The sequence below is a fragment of the Puntigrus tetrazona genome, chromosome 20, assembly GCF_018831695.1.
Source record: "Puntigrus tetrazona isolate hp1 chromosome 20, ASM1883169v1, whole genome shotgun sequence".
Taxonomy (NCBI): Eukaryota; Metazoa; Chordata; class Actinopteri; order Cypriniformes; family Cyprinidae; genus Puntigrus; species Puntigrus tetrazona.
In genome coordinates this window covers 12,389,767-12,407,028 of record NC_056718.1, presented here as the reverse complement: position 1 = coordinate 12,407,028, position 17,262 = coordinate 12,389,767, and the positions used below count along the sequence as shown (strand labels likewise).

General features: G+C 38.0%; 1 protein-coding gene across 2 annotated transcripts; it reads left to right on the top strand.

Moving 5' to 3' along the window:
- The first annotated feature begins 1,379 nt into the window (after positions 1-1,379).
- On the top strand, positions 1,380-16,428 carry map3k7 (mitogen-activated protein kinase kinase kinase 7). 2 transcript variants are annotated; one of them, XM_043219353.1, is made up of 17 exons: positions 1,380-2,189; positions 2,530-2,640; positions 2,780-2,845; positions 2,974-3,019; positions 3,638-3,776; positions 5,125-5,249; positions 6,472-6,600; positions 6,690-6,820; positions 6,927-7,008; positions 7,863-7,969; positions 8,058-8,208; positions 8,847-8,927; positions 12,088-12,155; positions 12,849-12,912; positions 13,480-13,541; positions 14,069-14,184; positions 14,490-16,428. In XM_043219353.1, the coding sequence occupies exons 1-17, from the start codon at positions 2,103-2,105 to the stop codon at positions 14,668-14,670; spliced, it is 1,746 nt and encodes a 581-aa protein (XP_043075288.1). In that variant the 5' UTR covers positions 1,380-2,102; the 3' UTR covers positions 14,671-16,428. The 2 variants fall into 2 exon arrangements, with proteins under 2 accessions (XP_043075288.1, XP_043075289.1); XM_043219354.1 differs by lacking the exon at positions 8,847-8,927 and having other exon boundaries at positions 1,392-2,189.
- Positions 16,429-17,262: the final 834 nt, after the last annotated feature.

Below are 17,262 nucleotides of genomic sequence, written 5' to 3'. Positions count from 1 at the left end.
CAGAGAGGACAGCGCACCGCTGGAAAGGTTACTTCATCTCAGTAACCTTGTTTGCATATGAACAAATGTTGTTTATAATTTTCCAGCAGTGTTATTTTTTTTCCAGTGATGAATGGGGATCATTTTCAGCTGTCATGAAATGATGGTTGAAATTCTGGGTTTATAATTAGCTCACCGAGGCCATGTGACCAGGTTGCTCAGCAAATTTGATTTGTTGATCAGTTTGATGTGATTCCAGTTAATGACACAACACTGTACAAATAGACTTGGATAGGTATGGGATCACAAATGCTTCTTAGACAGGTGTTAGTGCAAGTGACATGTCTAAAAACATGTTAATTCTTTCTAAACTATTTTAAGTGCAGCAATATAAAATCCTGGTGTCGAACAATTTTAATGTTCAGCTGTGAACATTTTTTTTGAGACTTTGGTATAATCACTTGCCTATTATTTTCAAACAAGCCAGTAATTGAAGTCCAGCTGTGAGGTCAAACTATTTTCCCTATAGTCATAGACAAGAACCTCATTACTAGCATTACTGGTAAAAAAAAAAAAAAAAAAAAAACATAACATAAAGTCAAATTTAGCCTTATGCACAATAGTTTATCAGACCTTTTAATAATTTATAGTTCTGTGTTTTCTAGTGGTTGAATGAAGAGCAGACCAAGGCGAATATATGAGAGATCTTCATTTTTATGTTTCAAGAAAACAAAAAAAAGTTTAAAACGTCACTGCTATATTCTGAATGGGGTTGTTACATGTTATATAATAAGATAAGAATTATTTTAGATATTTTATAATGTATAACATCGTATGGATATGTTTCTTCTTTGGTACTGAATGTCCAGTTGTCTGTATATTTGGTTTTAATTGTGCTTTGTTCAAAAAAAAAATTAAAAATTAAGAGTATGTGTGTGTGTGTGTGTGTGTGTGTGTGTGTGTGTGTGTGTGTGTGTGTGTGTGTGTGTGTATTTATGCTTTTCCCTGCATGTGTCTGATAATTGTTATATTTCTACTAGAATTTCAAGTAATTGTCATCTCTGTTACATTATTTTAGATAATTGCCATCATTTGAACATTATTCGACTGTGGTGACAATAGAGGTATAATTCAGTTTGGAAATGTAGACTTTTTCTTCATGTAAGTAAATTCCCTGTTTTGTCCCAATTCTCGAGACGCTCTACATAAGATGTGTTTTGCTTCAATAACAAAGTAGTTCTTTATTCGTATGCCTCCGTGCGTGATGTTAGCTGGTGCAGAAAAGATGATACCGATTAATGAAATTTATAATTTTTTCCTTCTCATTAGAAACATACCTCCAGATAAATATTAACACGACGAGTACCCTGTTATAACGACTGGAAATGATTCTGGCAGGCCTTGCTTGACTCCAATCTTGGAGACGTTTCAGTTGGCATGGACTAGAGGGGGCACAATACAAGAGAGCGCACACTTCCTGGAGCCTAAACAACCCCAGCAGAAAACAAGAAAAACAAACGAGCCCATGGAGGCGAGAGCTGTAAAGTTCTAGCCCTGCGTCCGATGGATCGGATGGTCTGTCCTGGTTAACGGGACGCGTAAAAGCAGGGGTTTTTTTATCGAGCGGTATCATCGGGTACACAGAAAGGCCGATGTGCGGAGCGGCAGCGGCGGTGTGGAGTGAGCGCTGCGCGGAGGAGAGATCCATCGACCGCACCAGCGCGAGCCAACAAGCGGCCTAGCGCTAACACGCAACAGCCGGCGCTTTTATGTCCATGAGATACCCCGAAGTGTACTTCGCAGAGACCCTAGGGCGTATCTCCCTTCTGAATGACAACAATTTTCCGTCGTTTGGCATGTCTGACATACTTTAATCTGGTTCGGAGCCTCTTAGCCGCCTGGCTAACGGATTAGATTGACAGGTTAGCTCGTTAGCCGCTAAACAAGTTTTTAAAGTGACTTATCGTACACGCATATCTGTGTAATGCAGACCGTGTCGAGGGAAGAGGCTCCCCAGCTTCCGTTTTTATTCTGATAACCGTTTGGTTGTGAAGTCTGAAGAGTTTTAGCACTATAAAGTCTGTTGTTTGTGTATTAATGATTAGCTGGCTAACGAGCTAGCGATGTCTATGTTCTCCGCCGAAATGCTGGAAACACCACCTGTGTACCCGTTTGAGGAGATAGACTATGTTGATATTGAGGTGGAAGAGGTGAGTGGCATGATAAGCAGCTGATAAAGTCAATAAACACACTGACACGAGCGTAGAAATGTCTTGCAAACGCTCCCTCGATAGCTAATACTATGAGGGGGACATTTATATCAGTATGCACGACCTAAGTTTTAATTTCATTTGTTATGTTTGTCACAGTTTTTGTTAAGGCACACTGTTTTGAGATGCTAAACGTGTTTTTTGTTGAATTATTTCTTCGCAGTTGGTTTAATGAAACACCTTTACACTGTTCTACCTGTTATTCTGTGTTATGGTTTCCTTTTGTGTGCCGGGTTTGTTTTGAATATGTGTATATGTCTCTTATATGTATGTTGTGTAGGTGGTGGGCAGAGGGGCATTTGGTGTTGTGTGCAAGGCCAAGTGGAAAGGTAGAGATGTGGCCATCAAGACTATAGAGAGCGAATCGGAGAGAAATGCCTTCATTGTTGAGGTACTATCGTGTTTCACTTGTTCACCGTAGTAATTGTAGTCAGAAACAAGAAGTTATGGGTAAACAGACATTTGGTTTATTTAAAAAAAAAAAAAAAAAAAAAAAAAAAATGTAATTGAGTCTATTCCCTCTTCTGCAGCTTCGCCAGCTGTCCCGTGTAAATCATCCCAACATTGTGAAGCTGTATGGTTCCTGCAGTAATCCCGTAAGTCTCTACAATATGTAGATTTTGATCATGAAACGTCATATTCAGTGTTTGCTATAGGTATAATACTTTTTTTTTTGTTCTTGTGAAAAGAAAACTTAAAAAAAGTTGCTGAACTTTTACTGCAGGTATGTCTGGTGATGGAATATGCAGAAGGAGGTTCGTTGTATAATGGTAAGTTGTTTTTTCTTTTTAGTAAATTATTTGCAACATTTTATTCACACAGTAGCATTACAAGAACCTTTGGAAACTAGTGCAGAATTATTCATCATCTCAGCTAGAAGGGTAGTAAATATCTATTATAATAAACTATTTTTGTAAGCGGGAGTACTCTACCATGCAAAAGTTTGGAATAAAGTTTATATATATATATATATATATATATATATATATAAAATTTATTAAATCGATCAAAAGTGATAGTATTGAAAGACATTCTAAAAAACTGTGAATTTTTTTTTTTAAATGAATGCATACAATGTTTTAGTAGACTTAACTTGTAGTTTTGTACATAAATTAGATATTTAGTTTCTGTCACGCAAAATACTTTTATATACAAACATGCTCAAAGAATCAGATGAGATTGTGTTATGCAGTATTTTTCATGGAAGTATTACATATCTTTTAACCTAAACATTGCAACAATAGTTGGTTCAAAATTGCTCCCTAACCCGAGCCTTTAGTAATAGCCAGTACTTCAAGTTGTCCAAGCAAATGAGTTCCACAACTAAGTGAGTGAATGTTTATTAGAGTATATGTGTTCTTGTGTTCATGGCTATTCTGTGTTGACAGTGCTGCACGGTGCCGAGCCCCTTCCTCACTACACTGCGTCTCACGCTATGAGCTGGTGCCTGCAGTGTTCTCAGGGGGTCTCGTATCTCCACGGCATGAAACCAAAGGCTCTCATTCACAGAGACCTCAAACCTCCCAAGTACGCACCTCCGTCATTTTTCTCATTACACTGTCTTGCATCATGTAACTGGAAAAAAAAAATAGAAAATTCCTTTTCCTCCTCACCTGTATGCCTGTTACAGTTAGGTCATGTTGTGGAAGGTCTCCGTGCCCTTGAAAGGTCTTAAACACACATGATTACGTTTAGTCTGTCCACTTGTGATCAAATCACCTGAGATTAATACCAGGTGTGAACAGACCATTCGTTGTCACTCTACATGCGTTGACGTGTTTTTGACTGTGATGGAAACATTACTGGATCATTCAGGGCTGCCATTAATCATAAATGCGGTCCGGTCCAGGTGTCAGAGGGTGTATGTTGGAGTAATGCGCTGCATCACTTACACCATGGCAGCGTATGGTGTTGTCCAGGCCAGGGCTGGTTATTTATGAGGTTCTGTTTGTAAAAAGCCCTGGCAGCACACCATGGAAATGGTCAGCTGGCTTCTCTCCCAGACACTGAGAATGAAGTTCTCAGGAAGAACTGGGTTATTGCTAACATTTGATATATTACAGCCCACTAAAGCTGGCATCAAACCCCCATGAACTGTGCTTAAACTGCGTTTAATAGGACTAAAGCGCAGTTGGTGACTTGTTAACTGCCATCTGTATACCTCCATTTCTACTCAAAATATTGTAGCAGTTTAAAGTGTATTTTAAAATATATGTAGTTAATCTTTGTTCTCATGCTGAAATGTTTGGTGTGAGAATGATTTTGTTTTTTGATACTGAGGTAAGAAATGCTTCTTGAACAGAAATCAGCATAATATAATGTATCTGAAGATTCAGTTGAAGCTGACGATTGGAGTAATAAATGCTGAAGATCACAGGATCAACACGGAAACAAATTACAATAATATATTAAGTATACATTCAAGCATAAAACATTAAGTATTAATAATTCACAGAATTACTGATCGCATTCAGCTGTTGGGAGCATCTTTAAAGAGAGGGTTCTTTCAAACAACAGCAAACATTTAACAAACCCTAATTATTTGAACTAGATGGTATTATGTTAATGATTAAGATTTTTTTCGAAGTGTCTTACAAATTAGGCGAAATACAAGAATTGTATAATATAAAAGCCAACAATGTTAACAATGCCAGAAAATAAAGATGTTAGGAATCAGGTTGCACAATTATTGCGGCTGGCATTGCAATGAATGGGAAATGCGTGCAACCGAATAGACAAATAAGCAAAAATGATAAGAATCTATCACTTTTGCAGTCGTATTTTAACGATGCCTAAAAATGCCGTCAATTTCCTACATATTTTTCTTCTTCCTGGAGACATCTCTCTTTATCTTTTGTATATTTTTTGCTCCTAGTCTGCTCCTGGTTGCTGGAGGTACTGTGCTGAAGATCTGTGACTTCGGGACAGCGTGTGACATCCAGACACACATGACTAATAACAAGGGAAGCGCAGCCTGGATGGCCCCGGAGGTGTTTGAAGGCAAGATTCAGGAACTATCCAAAAACTTTTGTTCAGTTTTGTATAGCTATAAGCTTATAAATTTATCTCAGATGATGTTAACGGCGCTACTTTTCACCTTTTTCCTATTTCTCATTAATTGACATCTCAGGTCTTCGCTATTACTCAAACAAATATTTCCTCAAAATTGGTGGACGTTCTTGGTCTAGATGATGGATGGAACCATTATAATTTAATGCATGCTTTCGCAATCAACCGGTAATGGGTTTCAATTTTACCAAACACGTTCGGGGGCACTCGGCTGTCAGGGGGGTCGGAGGAAACATCAATTAGGAGCAGGTTGTTATCTTGTTTGTTTGGGGAGGAGCAGAAATCCCATGTTATTACTGCACTAGCAATGCCAGCAGAGGAGACTCGGCTCTGCTCATTTGCTGCGCTGACAACAGTATTATCAGAAGACCAGAGCAAGGCAGCTAAAGACATACCAGTGCAAGGCGCTGTAATTTAAGAATAATAAGAGCAGCAATTAAGGCTCTCTAGGGCAGCATGAGAGGAAATTAGCTCATCTGTTCAAAAAGGGCAGACAAGATAAAGGCTCCCCCACCCAGGATGGTTGAAAATGAGCTTATGGCAATTGGCTTTCATTCTTTTATATTGGTACCATTCTCATCAATATTATTTTTTTGGGCAGCTTGATGCAAATCTCAACCACACCATGCAATAATTATTTTCCAAATCAACTGGAACCCTTGAAAGTAGTTCTTTTAGTTTTATAATTTACTGCTGAACATATTATTTCATTTTAGCATTTATACAATTTTTATAATAATGTAAATTTCAGCGTTCTTTTCATTCGCAACCAAGCTACATTTTAGTTGGTCAAACAGCGTGTATTAAAAATCTAAATATTTTGTAACATTATTAATATCTTTACATCGATCAAATCAAGTAATGCGTTCTTGCTGGGTTTAATTTAATCAATAAAAAGGAAAAAAAATTACTTAACATAAACTTTTATATAGTAGAGCAAGTAGTGCAAATAGCTTACTGTACTCATCTGTCAATGTAAGCATTTATTTATGCATTTTAAAAAAATATACATATTAATAATAATGCAATAATAATTCTCTTTAACATGAAACATTTTAAAAATGTTATTATTATTATTTTTTTTAGAATAAAGGCTTAACTAGAATGTGGACCTTATGTAAAGGTAATTACTGTCTGTATGTTTGCGTTGCAGGCAGTAACTACAGTGAGAAGTGTGACGTGTTCAGTTGGGGTATTATTCTCTGGGAGGTGATCACACGCCGGAAGCCCTTCGATGAAATCGGTGGCCCTGCTTTCCGCATCATGTGGGCTGTGCACCGTGGTAGGTTTTTACATCTGTCCAACCTGAGACTCTGTCTTTTGTTAAAAATTAGAAGCTTGAGCTTCAGTCATTTTTCTTTCTTTTTGTAGGCACGCGTCCACCTCTCATTAAGAACCTACCGAAGCCCATAGAGAGTCTGATGACTCGTTGCTGGTCCAAAGACCCATCGCAGCGGCCTTCCATGGAGGAGATAGTGAAGATTATGAGCCACCTTATGAGGGTAACGCCACACCGCCAGCATGCCTGGCGAATCATCCCAGTGTTCCTGGCTGTCTGTTCTGCATCTTATTTAGCCTCTTCAATCTGATCTTTCTCTCCCCCTCTAGTATTTCCCAGGATCAGAAGAGCCTCTTCAGTACCCTTATCAGTATTCAGATGAAGGCCAGAGTAACTCTGCCGCTAGCACAGGTACAGAATAACAGAATAGCTTTGAATAATAAATACTTCCTCATGGCTTTTTCATTTTATTTTGTTTAAATTATTTTCAAATGGTGTGGGTGAGAAAACAAATGGTTTAGATGCTTTGGTTAAATTATTCTGGACTGTTACACTACCATTCAAAATTTTGAGGTCAGTAAGTTTTTAGTTTTTTGTTGTTGTTTGTTTTTAAAGACCATTGATTCAGAGAGAATGCAGTAAATGTTGTTACATTTAAAGAACCCTAAAAAAGATAGTTTTCACAAAACTATTAAGGAGCACAGCTGTTTAAGTAGCACAATTTTTCTAGAGCACCATATTAGCATAATAAAATGATATCTGAAGGTCAATGTGGTGCTAAAAACTAGACTAATGACTGCTGAAATAAAGTTTCAAATATATTACCACAGCGAAATTATTTTAAATTGTAGGAGTATTTGTGACCCTGCTCTACAAAAACAGTCACAAGATTCAATTTATACATTCATCTGTAAAAATATACAAAATCTGGGATCCTATAATAAACAAGTTATAAGCAATCCAAAGTTCTAATGGAAAAAATCCTAATGAATCCATACAGTGTATTGTTGGCTATTGATATAAATATACACGTTCTCCTTAAGACTGATTTTATGGTCCAGGGTCACTCTTCACAATACTGTTACTGCATTTTTCATCAGATAAAGTCCTTACAACCAAAAAAACATACCTCCCCAAAATCTTAGAATTGGTATGTACTGTACATTGGTTTGATGGGGTTGTTTTTGGGATAATTTTAGAAGCGTAATGAAGTCAAAGTAAAATTTGTCAATTTAAAAAAAATCTACTTCATCTGTGTAATCCAGGCTCATATATAGACTACACATGTACCAGCAACAAGAACGATATCAACATGGAGCACACCAACTCCCCCGGCAGCAACGACACCATCAAGTTCCCGTATAAACCAAAGGTGAAACATCACTAGTCTACATAAATGCACAGAGACCATGTCCTCTAAGAATGCTCAGGAGTTGAATCAGTGTTTGTGTATGTTTCAGGGCGACCCGTTAAGGCCTGGTCACCCTCTCTCCAGAGGGGGCAGTGTAGAGAGTCTTTCTGGCAGACCGCATTTTCTGGCGTCCTCCGACAGCAAACGAATGAGCACCGATCTCTCCGAATTGGAGCACAGATTGCCCTTTGCTCCCGCAGGTAACATTTTCCCCCTCGGTGCCAAAGCTTCATTCCTTGCTAGAAATTGATTTTTAAGAGACAATGACATTTTATAGTACATGCATACATATCAATGGTAAATAACACTGATTTATTAATGTGGAGTTTTTTCTCTTTTGCAGTAGACGCAAATATTAATATAAACTCCACACCTTTCTATTCTTGTAATCACTTTTGTCCTCAGGTTGACATGTTAACAAAGAACACACACCACTAACAGTGTCCCTTTTATAGACATTGAACTCACTTTTCTTTATTTGCACTGGCTGAAGAGATCATACACTAGTACCCAGTGTACCGCTGATCTCAGCCAGTGCACCCAAACACACATCAGACTCAAAAAGAGCTGCATGGTATCTCCATTCCTCCTTTGATCTGTCCTTTTGCAGTCACTCGTTCCAGCAGGCTTCCCGCCTCTGCACGGATGTATGTGCTTTGTGTACGCGTGTGTGTATGCGTGTTGCATGTATGTTCTAATGCAGCTGAAGAATGGAGCGACGTCCCTTACCCCAGTCTGCCTTGCTGTCTGCACCACCCTCTCTCTGTCTCAGTACACACATTGTCTGCATGCCTGTGTTCGTCGCTACATGCGCGTGTCTGTATGTGTGTTTTTGCAGCACGTCCACAATTTAAGCGAGGTCACCGTAAAACGGCATCACATGGCACCATTCTGGACATTCCCAAGATCATCGTCACAGGTACCGGGAGTCCAGGCGCTCCCAGCAAACAGCTTCTAATCAGAGAAGGGGCGTCACTGTGACGCACAAGCACGCGTTGGTTGTTACTCCAAAATATTTCAAAGCCACAGTAACTCTGACTTAGTGGGGAAAAAAGTGGAAAAAGATGCTAAATTACATTAACGCGTGATCATTATCTAAACGCTTGCATACACGTGCATTTGTCCTATGAAAATGCATTTCGCAGTGATGTGTAAGTAGCACTGTGGTAGAAACTCTTGATTGGGGTCATAAACTTATGGTTCGTTTAAACCGTATTGAAGCCATGTAATCTTTTTGATGTGGAAAAAAATCTTGCAAGTAAGTACCATTTGCCACTTAATTGTTTAAATAATATAATGGTTACGAAATATCAAATGGTGATGAAAATGCATCAATTGATTGACACGGATACTGCAAAAAGGCCAAATAAGAATGTTAACCAAGCATTTGGGAGTGTGTGTGTGGCGTCAAACAGATCCATGAGTAGTTGTTAATCTCAGGGTAAATTGTGTGAAAAGTAAAGAACAATGACCCAGGTTTCTGTTTAGGTTTTAGAATGTCCCAGAATTAACTTTCTTACATTTGAAAAACCCTTCTGTGTCTCTAAAAAAAATAAAAAATAAATAAATCTGTATGCAGCAAACACAAATGACTAAAAATTGTGGTGTAAATAATGCAAAACTAATTGACTTCAAATTATTTTGAGTCAAAGCAGTTTCGACCTCTGATCTAAATGATTGTTAGATAAGTGTTTGATTCTTTTTTTTATCGGTTACATTTTCTATATTCCTCTTATATCCAGAAAATCTTTCCAAAAAGTATTATTTGTCAGATTTGATGGCTTATAGTGATACTGGAGTAACAACCATCCCAATCTCTTCTATCTCTCCGTCTTTTCTCTTTTTTCATTGTAGTGAACTCAGGGCAATGACTTTCACACCCCATCCTCATGACTGCTTCTGCTTCTTACCACAAGAGACGCCTTGTTAATTCTCAAAAAAAAAAAAAAAGATATATGTGGAGATGAGGATGTGGATTGATTGGCTGCCTCAGTCTTCCTGTTTTGCTTTGTAGCAGGTGAAAGAGGATCAGCCAGCGTGTGTGTTTGCATGTGCGTGTCTCTCTCTGTCTCAGTGGTCATACACTAGCTTGCCCTTGTCTCGCCTGCAGAAAGGATATTGCTAAATGCTCTGCTTTTTGTTCTTCCCTCCTCCATACACAAACGTTCATTAATTCGGTGGACGTGGTTGTTAAATCTCCTTCGCGTTGAGGGTCATCGCTATTATTATCTTCATCATCCCTAATAAAGCTGAAGGAAATGGGGACATTGAAGGATTGCAGAGTAGGAAAAAAGTTGCACGATGAAGAGGTTATTAATTTGGTGTAGCAATGAGAAAATCTGATTTGCATCAGAATTGTATCCCTCTTGCATGCAAGCTCGTAACCTGTCAATCATTTTTGCTATGGTCATAATCATTTTGACATGGCATTGACCTTATCAGGGACTATCATTATCAGGGCATAATCATTTTTAATTTTTTATTGTTGTAACATATTTTGAATTGAATTCTTAAAATGGGCTGATATCATTGCTTAATTGAGATTACATCTATATTAAAGCAATATTACTGGTTAAATGCAAATTAAGGTCTATCAGCAGTATCTGTGGCATACAGCTGTTGTATACAGTCACTTTAGCTCATCTTTCAGGTTTTAAAATGTACTTAAACTGATAATCTTACAAGCCATGCCTTGCAGAACCTGACAACCTTTTTAGTATTTTTTTTTTTAAGTTGTTGTTTTAATTAGTATTAAAAACTATATAAAGCCATTCATGCAATTTAATCCTTTTTTTTTTTTTTTTTTTTTTTTTGTAAAAAATAAAAAAGGGTGCATCAGATAGGTGGCATATCACAGTGGATCATTTCTCACATATTTGCATCTGTAAAAATGGTTTATTTATACATAATTATTAGATGTGCTGTTATTTAGAAAGTGACCAATAATTTGTGATCAGTATTTTATGCGTAGATTGAATTCTTATAACTTTTTTCTCAAGTGTGTTCTCTCATGCTTACTGCTGCTATATGAATATGACGCATCACAACACTACAGAGACCAAAGCATTAGAAGTCAGAAGGCACTTAAGTTAATTGATGATATTCTGTCTGTCTGAACCAAAGAAATAAAAGCGAACTATCTGTACTATATTAAATTGCATAGAATCAGATCAAATGGGATCGCCCTGCATCGTAATGGGTGAATCATATCACATCACATCAGTAGCTGATTCGTTTGCATCTTTAAAGTATCATTGGCTATGCATTGCAATGTTTATCACATCGACCTCAGTAATGGAGATGCACATACCCTATATAAATATAGTCAAACCTTTAAAACTGTGAATGTTTCTATTTTAAATTGTATTTGCTTCATTGTTTCTTCACACTGCAGGGTGATTTTTTTTTTTTTTTTTTTTTTTTTTTTTGGCAACCTGCCACAGATGTTTGTAGAGCTTCAGTTGTATTTATCCTGGAATATTCCTCCTAAACATTTGCATTATGTATTTTTCTGCAAATCAACTTTAGTATGTCACATGGTTGCATTTCGTTTCTGTTGGTGTTATTCTAGCTGCTCTACCTGAATTGTAGCCTTCCTACAACAAGATTAATTTGTGTTTGTTCCTAGGCTTTGATAAACTTGTGTAATCTTGGAATAGGCATGATTGAGAGTACAGCTCCTATTATCATTGCTGCTTCATGCTCTATAAATACAAACTCATTATCTTCATCAAACCAAAAAAAAAACCACTCATCACTCTATAATAGGAGCTGTCCAATCAGTGCAGGCCAAGCTGCCCCCTGTGATTCTGTAGGTGTGGTCTACTGATTTTTGGGGTAAGGTGTGTGTGTGTGTGTGTGTGTGTGTTTTGCTGGGATGGCCTTGAGAGGGTTGGTCACGTAAAGGCCACGTTAGAGGAGATGCTGTCATGGTAGTGAGTTGGGGATTTAATCAGTGCAGCAGCTGTCTGTCATATCCCTCTTGCTCCAGATCTGGGGGCAAGAGCTCACGCACTACAAATAAAACTGATCAGATTCCTCTTTTCTTTCCTTTTTCTTTCTTTCGTATCTTTTTGCAGCAACCTGCGAGCCTCATAGACGCAGTTCAGTGCAGGACCTTCCTGCCATTGGTACGGAATCCAGTCAGGTAAGATTCTTCCATTTTACACTTTCTGTGGTGCAGTGTTTATAGAGCAGGGAAGAGAACTGTTTTTAAATACAAAAACAATTTTACAATAGCATTTCAACAGCTAGGTAACTAGACACTGTTCCTTGTCTGCTGTGAAATAAGCGCTCTCACATCTGATTGCACAATGGGAGAACACAATAGTTTATCAAATAAAAAAGAAAAAAAAGTAAGATATTCTTTGTAAGAGAAGACGGAGGAGTTTTAGACTTTCCCCAGGGGGCTTTTGAACGGTTGAATCCTAACATCATCTAGTTCTCTTCCTTCACACTTGTCCTCAGTGCTTTTGGGAAAACAGTAGAGTTCATCCTAAGTTTGCATAATATTAATGTAGGATATAATTTCCTCTCCGAGTGTGTGAGCGCGATTTAAGATCCCAGGTACTTAGCAGTAGACCATAGGTTTTTAAAATCAATTGTATGGATGTTGCACACATGATTTTTAATTGTAAATAGCTATATTGCTTCCTTCTGGTGACCATCAAATGCACTATTTAGTGAGTGCCTTTTATGAAAGGATCTGTAGCATTTTCTTCTTGCAGTGCTGTTCAAGAGCCATTGGATTTATTTTCTTGTCAATATCCAAATGTGATGTGTGTGTGTGTGTGTGTGTGTGTGTGTGTATATAGCTGACGTATAGTTTGACCAATTACAGGATAGCACGAACAACAGCAGATCATCCAGTCCCAGTGTGAGGATGATTACGCCAGACAGGACAGGTAGAGTCTACGGTTTTCCTCCTATCCTTCAAACACTCACAAACACGCATTTATATTTAAATATGGACTGTATAAATGTTTAAAAACGTTATGATTTGAGGTTATAGTTGAGATACAGCAGCTTTGTGCACGTTTGAAATTACATAATTGCAGATTGTGACATTTTCATAAAGCTATTTCTGAACACGCCGTTTATGTTCCCTCACTGTGACCTCAAAGTTCACGTCCTCGGTGTGTTTGTATGTGTAAATCAGTGTCAGTGACAGAAAACGGCTCAGGCAGAGAGGCAGACGTTACGTAAGCGTCATCAATGATTTAAGATGCTTTTCTGTCTGACAGTCGCAGTCCTGGACCGAGATGAGACTCGGCTATTTATTGCTGAACTCTCTTTCTGCGGATTACCAGAGTTTACTATCAGGGTTACACAACAAACTAAAAAACACATATGTTGCGTAGGGGGCTGCTTCAGATCTGCTTCAAGTGCAAATATTATAAATAACCAGATGGAATAAATCAGATCTTTTTTCCTCGATTTCTTGGTTTTCTGATGTTTTCTCATTCTTGTAGACACCAATGGCTCAGATAACTCCATCCCTATGGCCTACCTGACCCTGGACCATCAGTTACAGGTACACTTCTAGGTTGAGGTATCAGAGAGAAAATTATAGGTGTTAATGTATGATATACAGAATTTAGTATGATTTTGGCTATGCAAAAATAGGCTATGTAAAATTATGAAATACTACACATTTGTCTGTGTTCAGCCCAGTCTCTCCAGAATTACCGTTTTGATTTTCAGACAATAATTTATTTTAGTGCATCGCTAATTGTGAAGTATGACTGCACATGCATGGAAAGTGTTTAGTCTATATCTGTGGTCTGGATAGTTTCTTTCCAGGGTGCTGTGGTATCCCTTCTCTCAAAAAGAATTCCCAAGATGTAAAAACAACCCTCTAATTGAATCAAGTCTGGGTTACAGTTTTAATGCTATTTATATGGTGTAATTCGGTTATAAATACATGGCAGCCAATTGACAGTGAGGCATTTTGATATTTTTGGAGTTCAGGCCGTGACTGGTATAAATATCACTTTTGCATTTCAAATTAATTAGGCAAAAGCGGTGACATTTGATGAATGAATCTGTGTTTGTTTGCAGCCTCTAGCCCCGTGTCCAAACTCCAAAGAATCAATGGCAGTGTTTGAGCAGCACTGTAAGATGGCACAGGAGTACCTGAAGGTGCAGACAGAGATCGCTCTTCTCATACAGAGGAAGTAAGTCAGGAATCTGAATGTATTTTGAAGAATGTAGTACATTTGTTTATAAATGCGCACACACACAAGCTTAACATTTTTCTTAAATACATACATGCATATGTTATACATATCGTTTATATGAAGCTGTTGAGTACAAAAAACAACAGCCTAGAGCTATTTTCATTGCAACAGTTCAAACTCCGTTAGTTACTTTTAAATGTTGTCTGCGGTAAAGCAGAATTTAGTCTGTGCTACAGATGATAAAACGACACTACCAGTATAAACTATATACCAAAGTTGTCTTCTAATGTGCATCTGTACAGGAAAGAGCTAATAGACGAACTGGACCAGGACGAGAAGGATCAGCAGAACGCCTGTCGCCTCGCTCAGGAGCACAAGAAGCTGCTAGAGGAGAACAAGAGTCTATCCACCTACTACCAGCAGTGCAAAAAGCAACTGGAGCTGATCCGAGCGCAGCAGCAGAAGAGACAGGGCACCTCATGAAGCCCTTTCATTATGAAACAGAGCCAGACTGACTCTATAATCACAGTCCCCGTTATCTTATCCTCCCCAATCCAAACATTGGGGTGGTTTATATATCTAGTTTGGCCCAGAAACCCCTGAAATCCGCCTGTTAAAGCACTCCACCCCGGCCGCCCGTGCCCCTATGCACCCATGAAACCTGCGAAGATGGTAACCGTATGAAATGTGCTCCACAGTTCGAGAAAGCGTGGGTCATTTCCCTGCGCTCAGCTGCACAAGCATGCTGCGCTGCATGTGCCCGCGATTCCAGCAGGATATGCAATAGCAGGGCCGCAGTCAAAACCAGGTGGGTGTAAAACAGACTGTTGGCCACTGAGAAACACACGCAGTTCTTCAGACATCTACAAGTCGAAACGAGCCAGCAAACGCGTTTTATTTTCAAAAAGAGGGCTTTTAAGCAAAATGAGGATGAAAAATGAGGTCTTTTGGAATGTCATGGTTTTCCCCTTCCTCGAAGGGGGTTTGCCTCGTTCCCCTCCATTAGGTGTTGGTCCTTAAGAATGTGAAAGTAAAGTTACAGACAAAAGCTAATTATATCATTTTAAATTTAGTTTTTAGTTTCTTGCATTCACTTTGCGTGTACTTTCATTTTAACCCCTTTTTAAAAAAAAAAAAAAAAGTGCTGTAGGTGTTTCCTTTTTTTTTTTTTTTTTTTCTTTTGATTTGTCCGCCCTAAAAAGTGTTATAATGTATCGATTGAAAACGGGGGATGTATCTTACATATGCCTTGCATGTCGACCTTGTGTTTATGGTTGAACAAGGGACGATCTGTGTGTATGTGCGGCCAAACCGCTTCCTTCAACATCCTTTTGGAAACAAAGAGAACGAAACAAATGGACTTGAGTGTATGTGATTGTGAGTACAAACATTTTAATCATGACTTCAGTATTCTTGTGTTTCTTTGCTTTATCTAACTGTGTATGGTAATTTATCCAGGGGTTTCGGAGATCCGCTTCATAGTTTTTGTTGCAAGTGTGGGGAAAGACGCTCGGTTTATGTATTTTTAGTTCACATGATGCCTTAGAGTTGAATCGCTTGCATTTTACTTGACCTGTTTTGTTGCTCGACGGCAACGAGACCGCTCACACACGGCACGCTTAATGCAATTAGGAGTTTAGAAACGTGAGTGAGAGTTTTTAAAGGCTCGCGAAGGCAACATGAATGAAATCAAAAGCGGCCAGATTTCGGTCTGGTCTGAATGATCTTGTCAATATGCTGCAGAAATCATGAAATTAGGATAAGGACAGTCAACCCACTCTGGTTCAGTTCCTCGTTCTTATCCCCTGTACTTCATTTAAAAGAAATCGGAGCCGTGTCGTTACATTAGGTTTAAATTCCTTTTAGATGTCACACTGCGTTTACTTGGTTGCCCTTTACTTTTTTTTTTTTTTTTTTTTTTTGCTCAAACATTTTTGCACAATCCCACCATGACTGGTTCTTGAAGAATGCTCACTGTACCGTGAATATCTTGAGCAGGGTAAAGACACATTTGGATGTTCAAGATCTTCAAGTGAGTTCTCTGCAAATCTTTTTGTTTAACAGTGAAGTGGTGTATTTTTTTTTCTCTCTCTCTCTTCGAGTTCAATGTTCATAATAAGTTTCTGTACTATGTTCTGTAAATAAGATGTCTGATTTCTTAAGCTGTTGGGAACGGGAATACACAGGTGAAGGTCGCATCTTGAAATAAATCAAACAGGTAAACATGCCTTCGGGACTGTCTATGCTGTTTCTGGTTTTCACTTCAACATTTTTATTAACAGGGTGTTCACAAATATTCTCTCTTCCCCACACACACACACACACACACACACACATAAAATCTAATAATACTATAATGTAACCATAAATCTTGCAAGGTTAGTAGACATAAAATATATTTTATTTGAGTTGTAGGTAACATTAAAAGGCAACAACACTTGCTCTGAAACTAGCATTTAGTATTGTAAGTCAACATATATTGATGAGATTATAGTGTTTATGTAAATGAATATTACTATCCCATAATAACAGCAATTGTGTTTTATAATACATCTTTCATTAATCATTAATAATGGCGAGATGTTCAAAGAAATTCCATTTGTTATACTAAATCTAAATATTTTTAATAATATTTGAATTTAATATTTGAGGTGCAGTAGATCAAGTAAGAGTTCACCCAAAAATTGACATTTGTCATTTACTCACCCTCATATCATTGCACACCTCTATGAGTTTATTTATTGTGTTGCAGGTATTTCGAAGAACGCCGGTAATCAAACGGTTGATGGTCGCTATTGACTTCCATAGTATTTCTTTCTCTGCTATGGAGGTCAATGAGGACCAGCAAGTGTCCTTTAAAATTGTCCAAATATTTTCTTTTGTGTTCAACATAAGAGAAGCTCATACAGGTTTGGGGGTGAATGACAAAATTGTTATTTTGGGGTGAACAATTCCTTTAACCTAACTACCGCAAATATTGATATTAATTTTGGAGGATTGCATAAATGTAAAGGTCTTATAAAGCAAAGTTCTGTTAAAACGTGGGTTGATAGTTATGTTGTCATGGCAATTAAA